This window comes from Gopherus flavomarginatus, chromosome 5, assembly GCF_025201925.1.
Source record: "Gopherus flavomarginatus isolate rGopFla2 chromosome 5, rGopFla2.mat.asm, whole genome shotgun sequence".
Taxonomy (NCBI): domain Eukaryota; kingdom Metazoa; phylum Chordata; order Testudines; family Testudinidae; genus Gopherus; species Gopherus flavomarginatus.
In genome coordinates, this window is record NC_066621.1 from 95,264,240 (window position 1) to 95,285,761 (window position 21,522).

General features: G+C 39.5%; 1 protein-coding gene across 9 annotated transcripts in view; it reads right to left on the reverse strand.

Moving 5' to 3' along the window:
- TMEM62 (transmembrane protein 62) overlaps window positions 1-21,522 on the reverse strand; it is a 49,711-nt gene that overhangs the window by 27,168 nt on the left and 1,021 nt on the right. For 6 of the 9 annotated variants that reach the window (XR_007774740.1, XR_007774741.1, XM_050956040.1 and 3 more), the window contains exons 2-5: window positions 15,114-15,225; window positions 13,323-13,460; window positions 8,978-9,023; window positions 4,846-4,987 (exon numbers count right to left, since the gene is read on the reverse strand). Coding sequence is in view for 6 of the 9 variants with exons in the window: in XM_050956040.1 (XP_050811997.1) it covers window positions 4,846-4,987; window positions 8,978-9,023; window positions 13,323-13,460; window positions 15,114-15,225 (438 nt within the window). In the remaining 3 variants the exon portion in view is untranslated. Of the gene's footprint in view, window positions 1-4,845; window positions 4,988-8,977; window positions 9,024-13,322; window positions 13,461-15,113; window positions 15,226-21,522 lie in introns of those variants that run through there. The other 3 variants (XM_050956041.1, XM_050956045.1, XM_050956043.1) reach the window with 3 other exon arrangements.

A 21,522-nucleotide genomic window follows, 5' to 3' on the forward strand; every position in this document is an offset into this window, starting at 1 on the left:
TCTGCATTTTAATTTAATTTTAAATGAAGTGTCTTAAACATTTTTAAAACCTTATTTACTTTACATACAACAATAGTTTAGTTATGTATTATAGACTTATAGAAAGAGGCCTTCAAAAACATTAAAATGTATTACTGGCATGCAAAACCTTAAATTAGAGTGAATAAATGAAGACTCGGCACACCGCTTCTGAAAGGTTGCTGACCCCTGTTCTAGATTGAACACTGAGTCCCATTGCGTAGACAGAAAGATTAACCTAAATAATCTATACAGAAGTCCCTGGAACCCCCGTAAGATTGGGACCCTAATCCATGAACTATTGAAACTCATTTACAAAACTTTTCTTAAATATTACGTGAATATATTGTCTCATACTATAGAATTAGAATTTATAATCCCTATTCCATGATGAGATATCTTTGAGCTATAATGTATCTTAATTAAACCTATCTTTAAATAGTTTTTTTCCTCAAAAAGCATTTTACCGAAAAAATCTGATTTAAATAAAAATCCGATAAATTGATTTTTATCCACTCTGCTGGAGAGACACCCCAAAAGCAGTGAAGATAAACTACACTTCCACCATTAGAACCCTCACTGGTAGAGTCTCATAAGGATCAATTCTCTCTCCAGTCCTTTTCAACATCTGCACATAGCCATTAGGTGAACAGACCCTAGTGTCAGCAGTATGTAGATGACACACAGCTCTACCTATTCTCTACACGTGACCACACTGCTAGCATCAAGATGGCCCATAATTTAAATGAGATCAGCTCATGGATGAAGAGAAGCTGGCTGAATCCAAAAGACAGAAGTGATGCTAATGGGTAAAGGGAAGCATTTTGGAGAGTTGTAGCTGCAGTGTAGCTTCTGTTGGTTGAAAGTACACACCCACAACCGGCCAATTCATTCCATAGCTTAGGACTACACTTCGATTCCTCACAGATGCTAAAGCTCTCACACAGCAGCATCCATAAGTAATGCCTTCTATCATCTCCAATTGGCTATGAGACTGCTCCATCCCAACAGATGGAGATCTGGCTTTATTTATTCATATCTTTGACACCTCTCAGCAATAACGTTATATGCCTAGGCACAAAACCTTCAACATTTGGGAAACTCCAACTAGTATAAAACGCTGCAGTGCATCTGCTCAGTAACACAAGCTACCACAATCACATCAAACCCATTCTCCATTCCATACTCTAGCTTCCCATAGAATTTTGAATCAAGTTAAAAGTCTTGCTCCTTATAGACTCATAGACTCTAGGACTGGAAGGGACCTCGAGAGGTCATCGAGTCCAGTCCCCTGCCCTCATGGCAGGACCAAATACTGTCTAGACCATCCCTAATAAACATTTATCTAACCTACTCTTAAATATCTCCAGAGATGGAGATTCCACAACTTCCCTAGGCAATCTATTCCAGTGTTTAACTACCCTGACAGTTAGGAACTTTTTCCTAATGTCCAACCTAAAACTCCCTTGCTGCAGTTTGAGCCCATTGCTTCTTGTTCTATCATTGGAGGCTAAGGTGAACAAGTTTTCTCCCTCCTCCTGATGACACCCTTTTAGATACCTGAAAACTGCTATCATGTCCCCTCTCAGTCTTCTCTTTTCCAAACTAAACAAACCCAGTTCCTTCAGCCTTCCTTCATAGGTCATGTTCTCAAGACCTTTAATCATTCTTGTTGCTCTTCTCTGGACCCTCTCCAGTTTCTCCACATCTTTCTTGAAATGCGGTGCCCAGAACTGGACACAATACTCCAGTTGAGGCCTAACCAGCGCAGAGTAAAGCGGAAGAATGACTTCTCGTGTCTTGTTTACAGCACACCTGTTAATGCATCCCAGAATCACATTTGCTTTTTTTGCAACAGTATCACACTGTTGACTCATATTAAGCTTGTGGTCCACTATGACCCCTAGATCTCTTTCTGCCATACTCCTTCCTAGACAGTCTCCTCCCATTCTGTATGTGTGAATATTATCTTCAAGGTGCTCCATGGCTCAGGCCCAGGATATTTAAAAGTTTGCCTAAAGCTCCAGAATGAAAACAGTGGTTGACAATTACACTCTTCTGGCACAGTTGAACTCTCTTCAACAAAAGTAAAGCTTGTTGTGTGGGGAAGTGTGTTGGAAGCAGGTGTGAAAGTGTGGAATGAACTTCTCCAGGAACTAAGGACCATCACTAACCTCATCACTCACCTCTCCAAGTGCCTTCTCTAAGATAAATACATCACAACACATATTTATTAAAAAGCCACCCAACTCTCTATTGGGGAGAGAACAAACACATGACAGCTGCTAGTCACACCGCTTAACGCACTACTGGAAAGTGCTCAAATATGATGGTGATGAGTGTGGTATAAGAACCTAACAAAATAACATAGAAGCTTTGGGTTTTGTTTCATTTTTTAAATCGGTTTATTTTTTACCTTAGAAGTATCAAGTCTGGTCATCTTTGGTACTGCCAGGGACCTACTATAGGGATGAAAGGGCTCAGAGAATATGCACTGTCAGCTCTAATGCCTTAATTGAAGAGACATAGGTGCTGAATCTTTAACAAAGACATTCTTTCTCCAAAATGTTTGACATTGGAGTTAAAATATTAAACAAATTTTAAACAGTGACTAAAATTCCCTTCCCTTAGTTGTTCAGCTTTCAATCTCTTGACTCTTATGATAAAATTTCACAATTTACCCAATTATCAGAGTTCAGAGAGACTTCCAGGATTGATAACACCTCAATTTCTCACGTAAAATAGTCAGAAAAAACAAAACAGGACACAAGCCCATTGATTTTCCACCTTTGCAAGTGCCCTTTCAAAGTCCAGGAGGACAGACAACATATTTTTCTGCCTTCTCACCTGAAGGTAAATGTTGCAACACATGAGTGGAGAGGAGAGAATCTGAGTTATCATCATACATAATGGGATGAATTCTGGACGTCAAATTAGGTAAGCATAACAATGCTTTAGTAGCTACAACTAATATTTCATTTGCTTTGAAGGATTTGTGTATTTTTTGCATCCTTGTTAAAAATCCCAGATGTACAATCAAGTCACCGATAAAATCATAGATACATCTTTAAAACCTGTGGCTTTAATCAAAAACATAGCAACAGATATTCACTGATCCTGAACTACCTATTTTTTCTCAATCCAACAGTTTTGTGCAAATGTTTGCAAATGACACCCTTCTTACTCTCAGTTTCTTGCTCATAAAGTAAAAGCGTGCTTAATTCACTGCAGTCAAGACAAAGAGATCAGACTCAGAAATCAACAGTCTCATCTTGAATTCTGCCTGCAAAGCTACTGCATCCAGCATAAATTAGAACAAACAATAAGAACAATACTACTGTATTTTGCACTGCTATAGCACCTTTCCTACAACTATCTCCAAGAGCTTTACAAACATTAACTTACTTAGGGCTTGTCTACACACCTCTACCTTGATACAACGCTGTCCTCGGGAGCCAAAAAAATCTTACCGTGTTATAGATGAAACCACGTTATATCGAACTTGATTTGATTTGCCAGAGCACGCGGACCCCCCCGCCCGGAGCGCTGCTTTACCACGTTATATCTGAGTTCGTGTTATACCGGTGGCATTATATCAGAGTAGAGGTGTACATGGAGTAATTCCAGAATAACTGAATAGTGTGTCCACTATTTTGGAATAACTTTTTGGCTTTAAATTTAGACCCAAAATTATTCCAGAATAACTTGCATGTGCAGATGAGCCCTTAGCCTCAACACTCATTTGAGGTAGGTAAAAGTTAGGGAAAATTTTACTCATCACTGAATGCAGTCATCTCAGGGGCAGAAGATGACATCTGTTTAACAGAAAATAGCTACACTAAACAACATTTTAGGAGAATAAATCAAAAAGAATATCATATCCATCAGAAACTAGAGAGGGAATTCAGGGAAGCAAAATGCAACTATTTGAATTGGAATTTGACCTAAACATTGGGATTAATATTTCTACTTTTTCAAATATTGCAATAGCATCTTTAATGATCACAAGAGAACAGGACCTCAGTTTTACATCTCATTCAAATGGTCCAAACCTCTATACTTAGGATACAAATCATCTTTCACATAAGCTTCATGGACTGCAGTACCACATCTTCTCAAAATAATTGATGATGTTCGTGCACAAATAAGAACATAAACAAAAGAGAAACAAACACACAAGGAACATGTTTAACAAATCAAAAAAGACAGAACTGGGAAGGAAAGCATTTTTTATTTTAAAGCTTCAAAGGGGCTGATACCAACATTGATGTGCAACAAAAACAAAAAACATAGGAAGTTCTTGACAGTGTCCTTTAAAAAAAAAAAAAAAAAAAAGCCTTTCAATCTATGTTTTGGTATTGGAATGACAAATTATTCCTTGCAAAAAAGAGAAAAAAAAATTTGTCTCCTACTTTTAGAGTATGATGTAAGAAACATTAATTTTCTTAAGGAAAAGACAAAACAATATTAACATACAAAGACTATCTTTTAGATGAATGGTAGAGCTTGAAGTGTTATAGCTCTGTTGGTCCCAGGATATGAGAGAGAAAGGTAGGTGAGGTAACATCTTTTGTAGGACCACTTCTGTTGATGAAAGACAAGTTTTCAAAGTACACAGAGGAAGAGTTCCATGTAGCTCAAAAACTTAGCTTGTTTCTTTCATCAACAGAAGTGGTTCCTTTAAAAGATATTACCTCATCCACTTTGTCATTCTCATTAGAGTTTGAGACATTTCTCTCTTTAAAAAAACAACAAACAAATACCAAACCATATATTACAGGAAGTACCAGCAGCTAGTGAACTGGAATGCAAATTCTTCTACAGTACCATGTTTAGAATCCCAAAGAAATTGTATGGTCTCTTGGGGCCTGGGCTGAGGGTGGCATCCACACAGATGAAGGAATAGTTTCCAAAAGGCGTCCTATGCACGTAATGGAAAGAGCCATCCTTATGCCAGGCAGAGTACTTCCTGCCAAAACAAGATGGAAATATTGCAGTCAGAAAAGTTTGGAGCAGTGGCAAAAGGGAAAAGATATAGAACAAATGTAAGATTTCCCATTAAATTCCATCTTCCTATTGAGGTGAAGTCCATTCTAAAAATCTAACGGCATTGGAAGATCTGTACTTCAAAAAGGACAAACATTCTGACCCATGTACCACATACTAGAGTTAAAACCAGGTTAGCATTCAAATGGTTAAAAGAAGGGTCAGAGTAGATGTTTTCCCTGTACAAAATGGTGCTCTTTACAGATAAAGGACAGGAACAAATGCAGGACAACACCAGGCAAATCATCTGAATGACAGTGTAGCAGAGCCACTTGCAACTCTAATTAAAGGAGACCTGCAGAGGAAACAAGTTGGGCTTGTATCCTGTGTTTATTTTTGGTATACAGAGAAGGCCTGAAAGGACTTTTTGGGGAAATTTTTTTTTTTTGCTTACTTCCTTAGAAATATCAGGAATGTCAAATCTTGTCTTCCCTATGTTACTAGAGTTCTTTCCTAGATGATTTTAATATGGACTATAAAAAAATTTAAGCCATTAGCTGAAAGGATTGGGTATTGAATTGTTAAGTGTTTTCTAAACACTCCCAAAACAAAACAAAAAACAGCACACCACACAAAAACTTTTAAACAATGAATAATAATAACTCCTCCTATCACTCAAGTTTAACTTTCCTGGTTGTTGTGCTGTCATAATCCTACCAGTTCTCCAGTCACCCACAGAGTCACAGGAAAAACAAGACTTGAATTTCTTATGTAAAATACAAGCAGATTTTTAAAAAAAAGCCAACAATCAACCAAACAAAAAAAACACCTTTCCAGACCCTACGGGAAGCAGAAGGAACAAACAAATTGGCTTTCCTTTTCACATTACTTAATACAAGTGTTGGAATTAATTTATTCTGAAAAGAGGTTTTTAAAAATAGGGAGAGATGGAAATAAATGTTCCTGTTCAAGGCATTATACTAGTTTTTAAAAAAAGAAAGAGGTATAGAATAAATGTTTCTTTCTGGTATACAGGTGTCCTTAACACTAGACATTGCTGAGTTCTAAATAAAGATTGATGAAAGTATCATTTTCTTGAAAGAGACTTTAGTCCTTTGCTACATTAGGACAAGAAGTCAATCTTCCAGCCAATGACATTTATTAAGATGCGCAAATGAAAGTTGATAAATTTTTTAGGACATCTAAATTATAATTGTGTAAAATTCTAGGATTAGCTGAGTTTTTTGTTTTTAATTCTGGTATTTTCTAAGTCCCACAGTATGTACTGGCTAAAATGTCCATCAATTTAAATATGGAATATAATTTGTTCTGTTCAATTAATGCACCCAGAAAATGGAATTTGTAACCTCCACCAATTAGAATAATTGTAAAAGGCCAGAAATCTAGGGTTGAAGAGAAGAAAAAAACAATACCTTAAAAATAAGTTTACTGAGCATGTATCAACACTGCAATTGGAATGATCATCTTTTAATACTACATAAGACTATTTTACCAAATGTACGGTTTAGGACTGCCTTAACACAGCACCTCACGAATTGCAATAAGAAAAATCTGGAGTTTGATATCACCGCCCTAAGCAGGCTCTGTTTTTACTCCCACTTAAAGTATGTTGAACAGATTTGAGTTTTACCCCCTTTGTTCATGGGGCAGAGAAATAATAGGCACTGCCATTCTTGAGTTAAAAATAAAATCATATCATTTTGCTAAACCTTTCAATTCTAAGTACAATTGCTGCCTTTTACAATTTTAATATTGAACAGTTAACAGAGGCATGTAATGCTGAGAAAGCACATACTCCCCCACCTTTTTTGTTTTTAACATCCTGCAAGCTACAGTACTATAAAGGTGTGCAACAAAGAACAATGTTTTCCTGGAAGCGTACAGAGACAGGGGATGGGGGTCTCCCTTTGACCCAGACAAAAGAATTATTGTTCTGAATCATTGCCTAGTCCTGTTTAATTTGAGGAAAATGCCTCCATAATCCTTCCTTCTACTCTGCCATCTTCTTCTTCTCCCTTCCTCCCCACCCCTTAATCCTAATATTATTTCATTTGGACACCAGATGAATGAGTCTTATCCTCCTATATAACAGCCTGCTTTTTACTGATGCTTAACAGTATTTAAGGATTTCAGTGCAGTTTTTCAGTCCAATACAGGAGGCAACCAGAGTCTCATCTTCAGGACCTGCCGCAAGCAGCAAGATAACTAAACATAGTTATAAAAATTTACTAAAACTAATGTAATTTATATTTAAGGATGAAAAACATTTCCTTCTCCCACTCCACCTCCAACACTGGAGTGTTCAGAAACTGACCATCTGGAATGGTACCTTTACATAATTTTATAATGATATATCCAAAGGAGTTTACAGTGTATGGGCCAAATATAGTCTTGGTGTAAAGCAGGTGAGGTCAGAGACATATATGCTTAAAACATATATGGGAATATCAATCTGCTGTTAAGTGGACAAAATGCAGTTACTTAAGGAATTTATCCAGTGCCAAAACAATTCCATAAAAACAAATCAGCTCAAATTTAAAGAGCAGAATTCAACCTCATCTCTCCTCCTCTGTGCTTTTCCAATCTCCTTCAGCAAGGATATGTCTTTACAGCAGAGGTAGCCCGCATGATCTGCTCCCAGTTCTGAGCAGCTGGCTTACCCTAGAGGCAAGGAGCAAGACTGCAAAGCCATACCAAAGCTACCAGGTCTCAATGGTGCTGCATCCCCTATGTGTTTCGCTAACACTTGTGAGGACATATCCCATGTTTTTGCGCTACAGTAAGCTCAGCTGCTCTGATTCTTTCCCACTGAATTGTGGGAAAAACTCATCTGTCCTTCTGGCACATGGAAGGAATTGTGGGAAGGCACTAGAGGGCTATCTACACTCTAGTGATTTAGCCTGTGCTCTCCCTGCCAAGAAGGTGGGTTTCCAGACCAAATGAAATTAGAATCTGTGTTCTAACCTACATCCTCCAGCTGTTTCAGCTAGCCCAGTTGAAAGCATCACTAAATTCAGGTGACAGGTTGATGTGTAGGTAGGGTGACCTGATAACAAATGTGAAAAATCAGGACAGGAGGTGGGGGGTAATAGGAGCCTATATAATAAAAAGTCCCAAATATCAGGACTGTCTCTATAAAATCGGGACATCTGGTCACCCTACGTGTAGAGACAGGAAGGACCTGGAAGCAACAGCCAGATAAGACCCCAGGCTAATGCAACACTGAAGACTCTACCTAGGAGGCTGACAGAATTAGAGTTTAAGCACTTATGTATTTTTCACATCTTTAGCCTACCAATGCATTGTTGTAGTCCTACTTACTAATGGAGAATGATTTTCTTCTGACTTTCATCTGCTATTTATACATTTCCTGAACCATTCCACTAAAATCTTTATATTTGAATCTCCAATTTATTCCTGAGAGTTATCTCTTTTTCTCACCTATGTCTATATTCATTTTCGTAACTCCCTCAGAGCTGATGAACCAGCTCGGGTAGGGTCCCTCCTTTTGTGCAGATGTAAATATTCTTGGGGCTGCAGAAGGGAACACCAGAAAATGAAAAGGATGATAAGAGAATCCTTCTAAAATGCCAATGGCACACAGGTTGGTCACTCAAGTGCTCTGGGGGAGAATGAACACACGATGTTCTGAGGACTTCCTAGTTAGGGCAAGAATTGTTAACAGGCACAGCTACAAAACATACAGGACGGAGAGATTAAAAGGGTGAGCAAAAGATACTCTGCCTTCTTGTAGCACCCCATTCAAATGTTAGTGGATAATAGGGGAATATTGGGACACCAAAACCAAACAGAGCCCTATGCTGGCAAAAAAAATCAGTCATGATGTGTATTTGGCAGAGGTGAGCTAAAAACAGACTATTCCCTGTCTGCAACACAATTCACTTTGCTCTTGGATTTATGGACTCAGTGAGGTATTAAAAAAAAAAAGTACCTGTAGTAATTTTGGATGCTGTCCAAGTGTGGAATGTTGAATGAATCTGCAGTAAAAGAGAAAGAAAAGAGACCATTCAGATGAAGCCAACTATTGCTCCAAGTCTTCTATTGCTCACTGTTGGACAGCAGTCTCAGCAGGCTTTGGCATATTGTATTGTCTGTAACTTCTCTCTATTCCCATTAAAATTCATGAAGTATTGTTGCTTGCCATGTGAAATCATCTGGATTCAGCAGCCTTCTTCTTAACTCTTTGTATCTATGCATCTGGAGATATAGAGCATACCTCTGACAAGCTCAAAGCACCTGTCTGGGTGATAGACTAGTGTGCTAGCTTTTAACCTCTGGAGACTTGGTTAGGTCACAGCAAATTTCTCTCTAAAGGCTTGTCTACGCAAACACTTAGTTAATGACAATCTGGTATGTAAATCTAACCAGCACTAATCTGCCATGCACTAAGTGTCTGTGTGGAACCTGCTGCCACATGCTAAAAGTTTCCCAATGTGCTTTAATCTATTCCCTTTACAAAGCCTGGTAGGTCAATACACTCTAGGTACATGGCAAAGCACACAAGTATGATGGGCAAGCACACAAAGCTATGGCAACAAGGTCCAAATGGACACAGTCTGCAACACGCTAGATTTATACCACAGTTTGCTGCAAACAAGACCTAAGACACATGCATGCACAGCTGCAGTGCCTGCCACAGAAAGAAGCTTTCTAGACTGAGGTATCTCCCTTTTTGCCAGTGGGAGCTCTAAATGCACTGGCAGTCATATAGCTATATAAGCTGGAAGACAGACACAAGTATAGCTACCATGATGCCATATGGATATTGCTACCGGAAAAAGATAAAAGTAGAAGTAACTGCTCCTGGAGCAGCTTCACACAGTGGAGCACCACTTTTGAGCTTGGCCAACTATCACCAACTTGCAGGACAAGATAGTAATGCAGAACTAGGATGACCTGCAGTGGTGGCAGAAGTTCAGGGTGCAGAAGACTACTTTCTTAGAGATTTGTGTATAGCTCACCACAGAGCTGCAGTGGTGGAACACCAACATCAGAATTTTCATCAGCATAGAGAATGCATGTCTAACAGCACCTAGTAGCCTACCACCCCAATTGCTACAGATCAGTAGCTAACCAGTTTGATATTGGTAGATCAATTTTCAGGTTTGCTGTCATGTAAGTTTGTGCTGATATTGAGAGGGTGTCGGTAACCCCACATCTATGCACAGAGGCAATGACCATGAGGTTTATGGATTTGCATGATTGGGGCTATTAGTGCTGCTATACAACTCATGTGGGATGGTCTGAAAAGGTCTATAGTCTTTAGAACTTATTTCCACTTTATGCAATGAAAAAAAAAACGGGATTTTTGCTCCAAAGACCATCATAGATATTAACGGTGTTGTGATCTCCTGTCATTCTGGGAAACACAGCTTTCTGAAGTTATGAAGCCTTTTACTGGACACCTGAATAGGAGAAAGAAATTCCTGAGCAGCTGCAGAACGACAACAGAGTGCACATTTGGAAGAATGAAGGTAAGGTGTTGGTGTCGTATGACAAGGCTGGATCCTTCTGAGAAATATATGCTTCATGTTATAGTTGCTTGCTGTGTTTTGCACAACATCTATGAGAGCAAGGGAAAGAGCCTCATCAAAGCAGGAGTAAAGAGACTTGTAGAATTTTATCATCCTGTGATGGTGCCTCTGCAAAATGCCCCAATTGGTTAAAGAAGCATTGTACTCCTACTTTGAGATCAGGGTGTAGCAGAGGAAAATGTAATGTAACCAAAGAAAATTAATACTCTTTGTGTGATATTATTTAGGAACTGATGTTATTAAATGGGAGTTGTACCTCAATGAAAGTAGAGTTGTAAATAAAAAGTCCTTATTGATTTAAACAAACACAGAACAAAGTTAAAACCATTGGAAATAGGGCACACATGCTCCAAATGCTGAGTTCAAACATTTTTATGCAGAAAGAGTCATAAAAATGTGTAAATGGGTTTGAAGCTGTTTTCCTTCTCTTACGGAATGAAGTGGCATGGGAAGGGCCTGTCCCTTGTAACTGTTCCCAATACCTGTGTTCTCAAAAGACTACAGGCCGTGGCTAGGCTGGAGTATTGGGCATGATTCAAGCAACACATTGTTTTCCAGTAGGTTGGTCTGCTTCTGTGATCATGTCCAACATCTTTTCCTTGATGGTCCCTTTCTCTGTATATTCCCTTGACTAATCCCTGTCCTCCTCTCTCCCGTTTTTATTCTGGAACATGAAAAATTCTCTCTAATCTTCTGTCTTTTTGGCGCTCTGCTGGGATGCTGTCACAAGGTCAGCAACTGTTTCCTCCCTTGTACTCTTTCACTTCCCTTGAAGGTTTGCCAGGCATTCAGCAACTGATAGTGCTCTCTCTGTGAGAGCCATTGCACACTGGGTGCTTAATGCCTGGGTCTCAGGAGCCATCTCAGGTCCAGTCTGTGCCTGGGTCTCTCGCTCAGGTTGGGCGTACAAAGAGATCTTGGCTGTCTTGCCGAATCTTCTTCTCGCACAGTTCTAGGATTGATTTCTATACTGAAGTAACTCATTCTGATATGAAGTTATGTCACTTCCTAAGTGGATTAATTAAAGTGGAATAAAAAGCCAGAAAAACTGAAAAAATAACTTGTGTGCATGGGCACAAGGCAGTTTATGCTGAAAAAAACTAGTTATAAGGAAAAAAAACTTTAAGAAATGGTTGGTCAACAGTTGATTTTGGGAGGAGAAGGGAAAAAGAGGACACAGATAAGATGAGGGAGAATGTCAACGAGGAAAAAGATAACGGATGGGAAAATGAGCAAATGAGAGGAAAATAGTGATAAAAGGAGAGAGTAGTGAACATAATGGAATTTAGGAGGGTGGGTAGGAATAGGAGAGATTGAACAAGAATAAGTGAGAGTGAATAAACAAACAAATGTGAACATGGAGGGGGAAAGAGCATGTGTTCCTAAGTATTTAATTTGCACTTACACTCATTCCTTACACAGAAAATAAATTAGAAGGAACATTTGTTACCAATGAAAATTAATCTGGGTGATCTCAGATTAATCTTTAGCAATGTTCTTGACAACTAAAGAAAAGGCACTGAAAGTGATCTGAGAGATACATGTCCAGCCCCTCACAGTGAAGGGAATTCACAATGATGAGGGGCCTTCAGGGTGTGAAGAGTGTGGAATAATGAGAAGAATGCGGCATGCAGTCTCAGTACAGTCCTTTATCGGTGATCAGTATGTTTCTGAATTTCCCTTCACAAGGAATTTATTGTCAGGAGAGTGATGAGTTGTTGAGACTCCACATTGTAGTGTTCAGGGATATAACCAATACCTTTTCATTGAAGAGGAAAGGTACATCAGGTTTCATCTCTAAATTCATTAACGACATAGGAATACTATCACGCGGGAACAAGGGAAGGAGCTAAAGTAGAAACTAATGAAATTGTGAAGCTGCATAACCAAGTAGATACGAGAGGAAAGGCAGAATTCATTCTCTCTCACTTAGCACTGACTCACATACTGGGAGCAGGTAAAGAGACACTCTGGTAATAATCTGACAGAAGATTCACTTCTGTATAATTTGTTTTTCTGAGGTTCAATGTTGTAAAACAGTTTTAGTCTCACAATAAGAAACCTAAAGGAAACATTTACAAACAAAAATCCCTGGTGCAATGAAATTTGTAAACTGATCAGAAAGCCTGTCCGTATTTGAAAGCTGAACCTTTTTGTTTATTTATTTGTTTGCTGCCATTATTGCTGCAGTTAATTTAACATTGGAAATAATTTGACTTCTCATTTGGGTTTAAGCTCAAAGAGAAAAAAGTAGTCATAAGCTAAAATGTTTTACAAGTGGAGGTAGAGAAACTAAGGTAGTTCAGTTTTTTAATTGGTCAAAAAGGTGTTATTTGTGAAAACTGCAGAAGTGTTTCAGGAACTCCTTCAGAAATCCCTTCTGTGTGTCAGGAGCTAGACCTATCTATGTGATTGTTTGTTTAAATGAGTTCCTTTAAACATTTTACTCAGTTATTAGCCAGACAGCAGCAAGAAGCAAGGGAAAGCCTTTCTCCTTGTTCTCTAAAGGCCCAATCCTACAATCCCTATAGACAAAAAACACTTCCACTGACTTCAGTGAATTGGGCCCTCAGTTGGCAACCCTATCTTAGGAGGTCATAACATATACCAGTATCTTAATGAATATTAGCATCTTAAAATGGAAGGCTGACTACAACTTTCATTTGACTAGACTAGGTTTCTTATTTTCCTGGGATTATTTGGGTCCTTCATTAAACTATTAGTTTCTTGGCTCTCTCTTACCATGATTCCCTTTGATGTCTATCCACTTGGTTTTCTCCATGACTCTCGATCTCTTCAGGATCAACTGGTAAGTCTGCCACTCTACCTCAATCTGCTCAGAGCCCAGTTTATCTTTTGTTTTGGCATCTGTCAAATCACCTGTAAGTGCACAAGGCCAAGACTGAACCACATGCTACATTCTTCATAAATCACACAGAAGAGCTATATAATGCAAGCATGCAGCGTACATGCCTTACGCTCAACACAATGACAGGCCTTCTGTGAACACATTCTAGTGCTTACTGCCATTTGGTACTAGATTTATTACTATAAGGTAAAGCCCTCTTACACAATAGGTGCCCTGACTTGGCTATCAGTTACATTCAAACTTGTGTTTAACATGTCATGGCAGCACTCTTTAATGCCACATTCTTGCCTATAAGCGAGAAAGATTTTACAAGAAAGCATTACATTTTGAAAACACTAAGGCAGAATCCTCAATAAGAAATAATGAAAACATCTTGTCACAAAGTTAACTGCTATATTTCCTAGTATAGAAGATCAGCCATCGCCTGTTTCAGTACCAATTAAAATATGAGGTGTCCCCACTGGCCCCTTTGTTCACATTTTCATTTTACTTTCCGTAGGAGTCTGTATTTTAAACCCTTCTTCCTTTACTTAAATGATGCACATTGTTTAACTATCTCTAAAAATAGATTAAAATGTTTCTGAACTGCTATAATTTACGCAAAAAGCTATCTGGGAAGCAATTTTGTACAACAAATGAGATATTCATTTACAGTACAAACTCTGTCTAGTGACCCTGCTAGCACTTAGATTCTGGAGTCTTTCATACAGCTGTTACTGCAAAGTCTCCTCAGATCATTTAATAAATACTGATCCTTATTGATAATTGTGGCAGAACAGTTAAATAAACAGCTTATGTCTCTTTTATTAGTCCTGATATGACATATGGTCAAAAGAACATGAGCAATGCAAATAAGTAAAAATGAGTTCTCACAATTACAAAAAGGTTATATAACTGAATAGGGGTTCTTCTTTTTACCCTCAGAATATACACATACTGAGCTCTACCACCAAATCTGTGCTTGTTTTTTAGTCTGTGTATGAAATGAGTTGATAGGATCTGTACTAAGACCCAGGACTGATGTGCATTGGCAGAACTGTAAGGAAAACTTCAGAATGCACCCGATGTATGCACTACCTAGTCACAGTCAGTGGTGATGAGCACTAAAAATTCACTATTAACCTTCTGCTTGCACCTGTAGAATAAATTAAAACAATACAAATTCTGCTGGGAATAGGAAAGTATCTTTTCTTGGACTAACAACTGTTTTTTCAGCTGCAATTTGATTTTCATTAATTAAGATGCCTTAAGCTTTGACATTTTACTTTGAGAAGCTAGACCAGGGGTAGGCAACCTATGGCACTGGGGTGCCAAAAGTGGCACGTGAGCTGATTTTCAATGGCACTCACGTTGCTTGGGTCCTGGCCATCGGTTCGGGGGGGCACTGCATTTTAATTTAATTTTAAATGAAGCTTCTTAAACATTAAAAAAACCTTATTTACTTTACATACAACCATAGTTTAGTTATATATTATAGACTTATAGAAAGAGATCTTCTAAAAACATTAAAATGTTTTACTGGCGCGCGAAACCTTACATTAGAGTGAATAATTGAAGATACCACTTCTGAAAGGTTGCCGACCCCTGAGCTAGACATTTTTCTTGTCTGAATGTATTACCAAGGAAGGGGCAATAGGAAGAAATATAATTTCTGAATTGCTTACCTGTCACTAAAACAAGCACTGGTTGAATTATATCAATTGTTTCAGAACAGAACTTTTCAAAGTCAGGAACTCGTTTGGGATCCCGAAACCTACTGATGTGAATGTCTGATACCTACAGAAAGAATATATTGGATAAAGATATTGTATCACAGAAGAAGAGACCAAAAAAATATATTTAGGGAAAGATCACTGCCAGAAACAACTCTAAATGTTTTGCCAAGCAAGAGCCATCTAAAACTAAACAGGACTTGAGAATAAATTAGTAGTTTCAGACCAGGACTCAAATAATTTTCCAATAGCTTTGCTCAAAGATTTCTAAAAATCACCCATGCAGAGATCAAGTGACAAGTCTTATCTCAAGAATGACAGATGGTTATTAAAACTAAACAAAAAGTGTACTGGATCAATTAGAAATGCCTTCATCAATGTGAGGGCTACCCAAAAAGGATTACTAGACCTTTTATATATTTTGAAGGTAGCTTTTCTTTTGAACCAAGACATTCGAATAATTCCACATTTGAAAATTATTAGGTTAGATAGGATTGAAAAAAGACCAGACAGAACAAATTTGTTTGAATTATGGTTTACTTTGTCAGCAAAGACTTTCAATCACATTTCTTTAAGCTAGATATAATGGATTACTATACATTAGTCTTTCAGCTCAGGAGACCTGTGTTCAAATCCTGAATACCTCACAAATGAAAATTAGATTGTCCATTTCATAGCTCTTCATGGACATTTGTAAATAAGGCAGGTTAGGACTGAAGTGCCTTGTGTAGAAGATTGCACGGTACTTGCCAACAATAAACCAGGCTCTAATTTAAAGTTATTAGTTCATTTTTATAAGAACCAAACTCACACAAACACGTATAGCTAATCTAAAAAACAGCTGAGGTGCAAAATAATAAAAAATAAATAGTCATAGCTTCCTCTCTACTTTTCAGCCATTTGAAGGAAGACTGCAATGATAAGAATTCTTATGTCTTGGAACCTGATTCTGCAGTACTTGTACAAGAAAATCTCCCACCAACCTCTATGGGAGTTCTCTCTATATCAGAGCCAGACCCCAAGACAAGTAAATGTATATTAAACAAATAATAATTGTTATATTTCATAGCTATTTCAAAATATTATGAACCTCACTAATTTGTACTAATGATAGTTATGCTGGTCGCAAATTAATGAACTAGAGAGTAAAGAGATAGCACAACAAAAAAGCAAAGGTAATGCATCATAAGTATACCATATTCACTATTTGACATGTTATGTTTGATGCTAAATACTAATAAATATTTTGTGAAAATAATGAGGTCTTAGTAACATGAAACCTCACTACAACAGCTCAATTACACCTTCACTGAGAAGTGCGGCAAAACTGTCATCTTTGGTATGCAAAGTAGTGAAGTTCTACTGATTCTACAATTTGCTCATTTTTACACCTAAATAAAGTGATAACACTACTGAAAATAAGTTGCAGTTTTCCTTTAAATCAGGGATCCAAAAAAGTCATACTGCAAAATAAGAGTTTAATTCAAACTTCTCTCTCCATCTAGTCCTGTTGTCATCGCATGTGAGACATAACTGATATTAGTAAAATGAAGACTCGCTGTTTAGTCACTTATTTGGTGAAAAATTAAAGGTAGGTAATATTTTATTTGTTAAAAATATGCTGATGTAACGTTGACATTTTGTCCATGTGTTCCTCACGCTTATCACACATTGCATTACTGATCTATGGTAAGAAAAAAAATGTAGTTTTCCCTACTCAATTTATACATCGTACTGTCCCCTGGAATGCAAACAAGAACCCTCCCTGCTATCTCCTTGAAAATAATCATGAACATATAACAGGGCCTGGGAGCGCTGCACAGAAAGGAGTGTTTTTCTTACACAGCAGTGACATGATCAGACACTGGAAAGAATCAATTTCAGTCCTCCTTAGCTAAAAGAATGTTGACTGTAATGTGGAGTTGAAGTGGAAAGATTTGAAAGTTATGGAGATCCTCAGGACCCCATGAGAATCACAGAAGATGGCAGGGATGGGAGGAGGAAATAAATCTCAACATGTGCCAAAACAACAGCTGAACTGGAGGAGTGATCATGTGGACAAGGGAGGTGATTCCATCTGGGGGAAAAACAAATCATATATGCAAAATATCTATAACGTGACAGTTTAGACTAGTGCACAACTAATACAGAAATGAAAGACGTCACAGGAAACATTTACAGAACTGCAGGATAACAAGAGAAAGCAAAGCAGGAACTGTTCATGCAGATAAAGGAAGGGCTGTAAAAAAGGTCAGAATACTGATTGTGTGGATTTATATCTAGACACTGACCTGGAATTAGCCTTGTGGAATCACCAGGGAGCCAGAAGCACATTTCCCCCAAGATCAGAAGTTATTTTGGATTTAGCCGTTGGAAATTAACCAAAGCGGGTTAATGATAAAGCAGCTGTTAAAGATTTATACATGGTCGACAAGATTACAGATTTAGTAAAGACATATTTGAAAGTCAGGAACATTTCAATATTACCGAAATTAAAGACAAAACTCTCTCTGCAGAGATAACTCAAATTACCTACACTGAAGTTAACACCTCTTTAATTAGCCTAGCTTGAGTGAGAGCAGCCAAGCTGCAAAATAACACTCATAGAAACAAACAAAGGGCCGGAAGGGACTCAAGAGGTTAGCTCAGCAGTTCCCAAACTATGGGTCATGACCCCAAATGAGGTCATGCCATCAGCAGATGGGATCATGGGTCCAACAGGCTAGAGTTGCCTGCGAGACAATGCCATCTGCCCCTGAACCTGGCCAGACTTTCTCCACAATTGCTAATGCCAAGTGGCTACCATTTTTCTCTACAGAACTGTGGCCCCTTCATGGTGTTACCTCACATGTATGATGTGTGCAAGGTCACATTGTGCAGAGGCCACTATTTTGTAGATCAAAATGGCGGCCTCATGGGGCGACATTTGTGGAGCAGGTCTGGACATGCTGGCTATGCAAACACCAACTTGGACACTTGCACTGTGTAGCTATGTAGGGACTTCAATACAGAAGATCCTTATCTGTGGGCAGCAGCCTTATCAACAGAGCATCTTCTCTGCTGGAACTGTCAGGAGTCTGTGATAGCCTTTTCTGAAATGGGACTCTGCAGTGGCTTGTAAGCTTCTTAAGGTGGAGCCTATATCTTCTTTTATGCCATGCTGAATACCCTGTTGGCACTCGATAAAGAATCATTCTAAGGGTATGTCCAGACTACCCGCTGTATCAGCGGGTAGCGATCGATTTATCGGGGATTAATATATCATGTCTCATCTAGACGCGATATATCTATCTCTGAACGCACTCCCGTCGACTCCGGAACTCCACCAGAGTGAGCGGCGGCAGCAGAGTCAACGGGGAGCCGCGGCCGTCAATCCCATGCCATGAGGATGGGAGGTAGGTCGAAATAAGATACGTCGACTTCAGCTACGGTATTCCCGTAGATGAAGTTGCGTATCTTACATCGACACCCCCCGCCTAAATCACTGTCTTTGTGCTGCCCTAGTATCACAATGCAGGCTGTTCCTAAGTCCTGGCCTCATTTGCATAACAATGAATTCCTCTTGCTCATTTGTGAAAAGAGGCACAATGGACTCATTTTTACACAGAGTATCTGCTTCAACCTCTGGCAGTGAGTCTAGTGCAAAGAAACGTGTTTCCAAATACAACAAGGCTTTCTCTGAGTATTGCTTCACCAGTGTTTTGGTTAAGAACGAAGAAACGCCAAAGTGCCTGCAATATCACACCATGTTATCTAGCAAAAGCATGAAGCCTAATAAACCTGAGTCACACTATGAACCCCTTCAGAAGGAACACACTGGAAAACCAAAGGTCATTTTTCCAGTGCTGAAAAGAACTTTTCATATCAACAATCACAATTCTAGAGAGCCGTGTCAGCCTCTGACCAAGCTCAAAGGCATCCTTTGAGGTGAGTTACCACATCCAGGGCCAGCGCTACCTCTTAGGCAGCCTAGGCAATCGCCTAGGGCGCCAGAATAAATGGTGGGCGCCGTTTTGCCGGAGGGGGCGGCAGGCGGCTCCGGTGGAGCTGCCGCAGTGGTACCTGCGGAGGGTCCGGTGCTCCGCGGCTCCGGCGGAGGAGCTGCTGCTGTCATGCCTGCGGACGGTCGGCTGCTCACGCGGCTCTGGTGAACTCCTGCAGGCACAACTGCGGCAGCTCCACCAGAGCCACGGAGCACCGGACCCTCCGCAGGCACCACTGCAGCAGTTCCGGTGGAGCCGCGGGACCAGCACGCAGGGCGGCGAAATTGCCATCCGCCTAGGGCGCTCAAACCCCTAGCGCCGGTCCTGACCACATCGCACATGCCTCAAAGCCTCACAATCGGGTGGGAAGGGGCGGGAAGAGGTGGGGCAGGGGTGGGGCCTCAGAGAAGGGGTGGAGTGGGGGCGGAGCCGATGGCGGCACAGGGGAGGTGTCAGTAAATGCGGCCCTTGGGCCAATGTACTACTCCTCATGTGACCCTTGTAGTTATTTTAGTTTGAGACTCCTGCATTACAGCATATTAATTAATGTACTTAATGTGTAAATTCCTTGGATTCCTCATCAACTATGTTGTTTTGTTCCTGTATGAGGTAACAGGAAACAATAAGTCTCAAAATGGGGTCACAAAGGCAAAAAGTTTGGGAACTTCTGGGTTAGCTACAGAGTGACTACTGAATAGACTGACCATGTTAGCAGCTGACAAGTTGTGTTAACTTGAGCTGTAGCTGATAACTCAAAGTGACTGGCCCACCAGAGGTAAAAGCACCACTACACATTGACTTAAGGTTTTTCATATGTGGATGGAACTTGAGTTGTGGCAGCACTTGATTTATAACTTGAGATAACTCTACGATGATGACAAGCCCTACATGAGTTGAAGAAAAGTAACTTAAAATAACTTAAAATATGGGAAAACCTATTGAAGAGGAGTGGGAGGAAGAATAGGAGGACAAAATAACACTCTTGATTATGCACAAGGAGTTCCAGCTGAAGTTAGTACATTGTTGAGCATATGCAGGGGCAGATTTTTTCCCTAAACTTACCAGAATAAAAGTGAAGTGTCAAATGTAGCATATAGCTCAAAAACAAAAACACACATCAACAATAAATAGGAGCTATTACAAAACCACAGTAATCTATTAATAGACATGAAAGGTGGATGAATCATTACAAATTAGTCAAAGAAAAAATAATTACCAAAGAGTATAACTAAACAGCAGCAATACAGAACATCTCAGCTGAATTTATTTTAAGTACATAAAAAATTGGTGCACATTAAAACACTAAGTGCTGATGGATCTAGACGATCATAATAGTCCCTTCTGACCTTAAAGTCAATGATTCTATGATCTAAACATTTATACAAACTTATAGATGTGCACTGGACAACAGAGACTTGAGAAAAAATGAAGACCAAGGAAAGATTTCAGATATGACAACCCAGTTCAGATGCTATCAATGAGTTTTACATTAAAATCTTAAATTTGGTATTTTTAGGAAGTTTTATATAAAAATCAATATGAAATAAAAAGTGTTCTAACTTTTAATTATATTTAGAAGTAATAACTAATAATATTTTTTGAAGCTAGAAAGGAATTTAACCACTTCCCCTGTTATATAATTCCCAGAACAGCACCACCATTGAGGGCAGGACTCTGGATGTATCACTAGGGTATTAACCCCTGACTTAACTGGATGAGCTCCCTCATCTTTCATATCTACTTCAAACAAAGCGATGTAATCCTCCAGCCAGTCTGGTAAACTGGTCAAGCCCCATGACTTACAGTTAATTGTGAGAGAGATTGGGAAAAGAAAAGTATTTTCCAGTTTACTAGGGGAAAGATGCCAGAACTTAGCCTAAGGAAGATCAACACTGTCAACTTGTCAAGAGCTTGAGAGCTGCAAAAACTTGCATAAATAGGAACAGCAAGCAGACACTCTCATCATTTATCTAGAGCAGTGTTTCCCAAACTTGGGATGCCACTTGTGTAGGGCTGGTTTGTTTACCTGCTGCATCCGCAGGTCCAGCCGATTGCGGCTCCCACTGGCTGCAGTTCGCTGCTCCAGGCTAATGGGAGCTGCTGGAAGCAGTGCGGGCCGAGGGATGTACTGGCAGCCGCTTCCAGCAGCTCCTATTGGCCTGGAGCAGTGAACCACAGACACTGGGAGCAGCGATCGGCCAGACCTGCGGATGGGGCAGGTAAACAAACTGGCCCGGCCCGCCAGGGACTTTCCCTACACAAGCAGCGTCCCAAGTTTGGGAAGCACTGATCTAGAGGAATAACCCACACATCACACCTCCACACGTAACAGGAGGCCACAAGCCACACTTTGCTCACCCCAACACAGGGCTGGCACC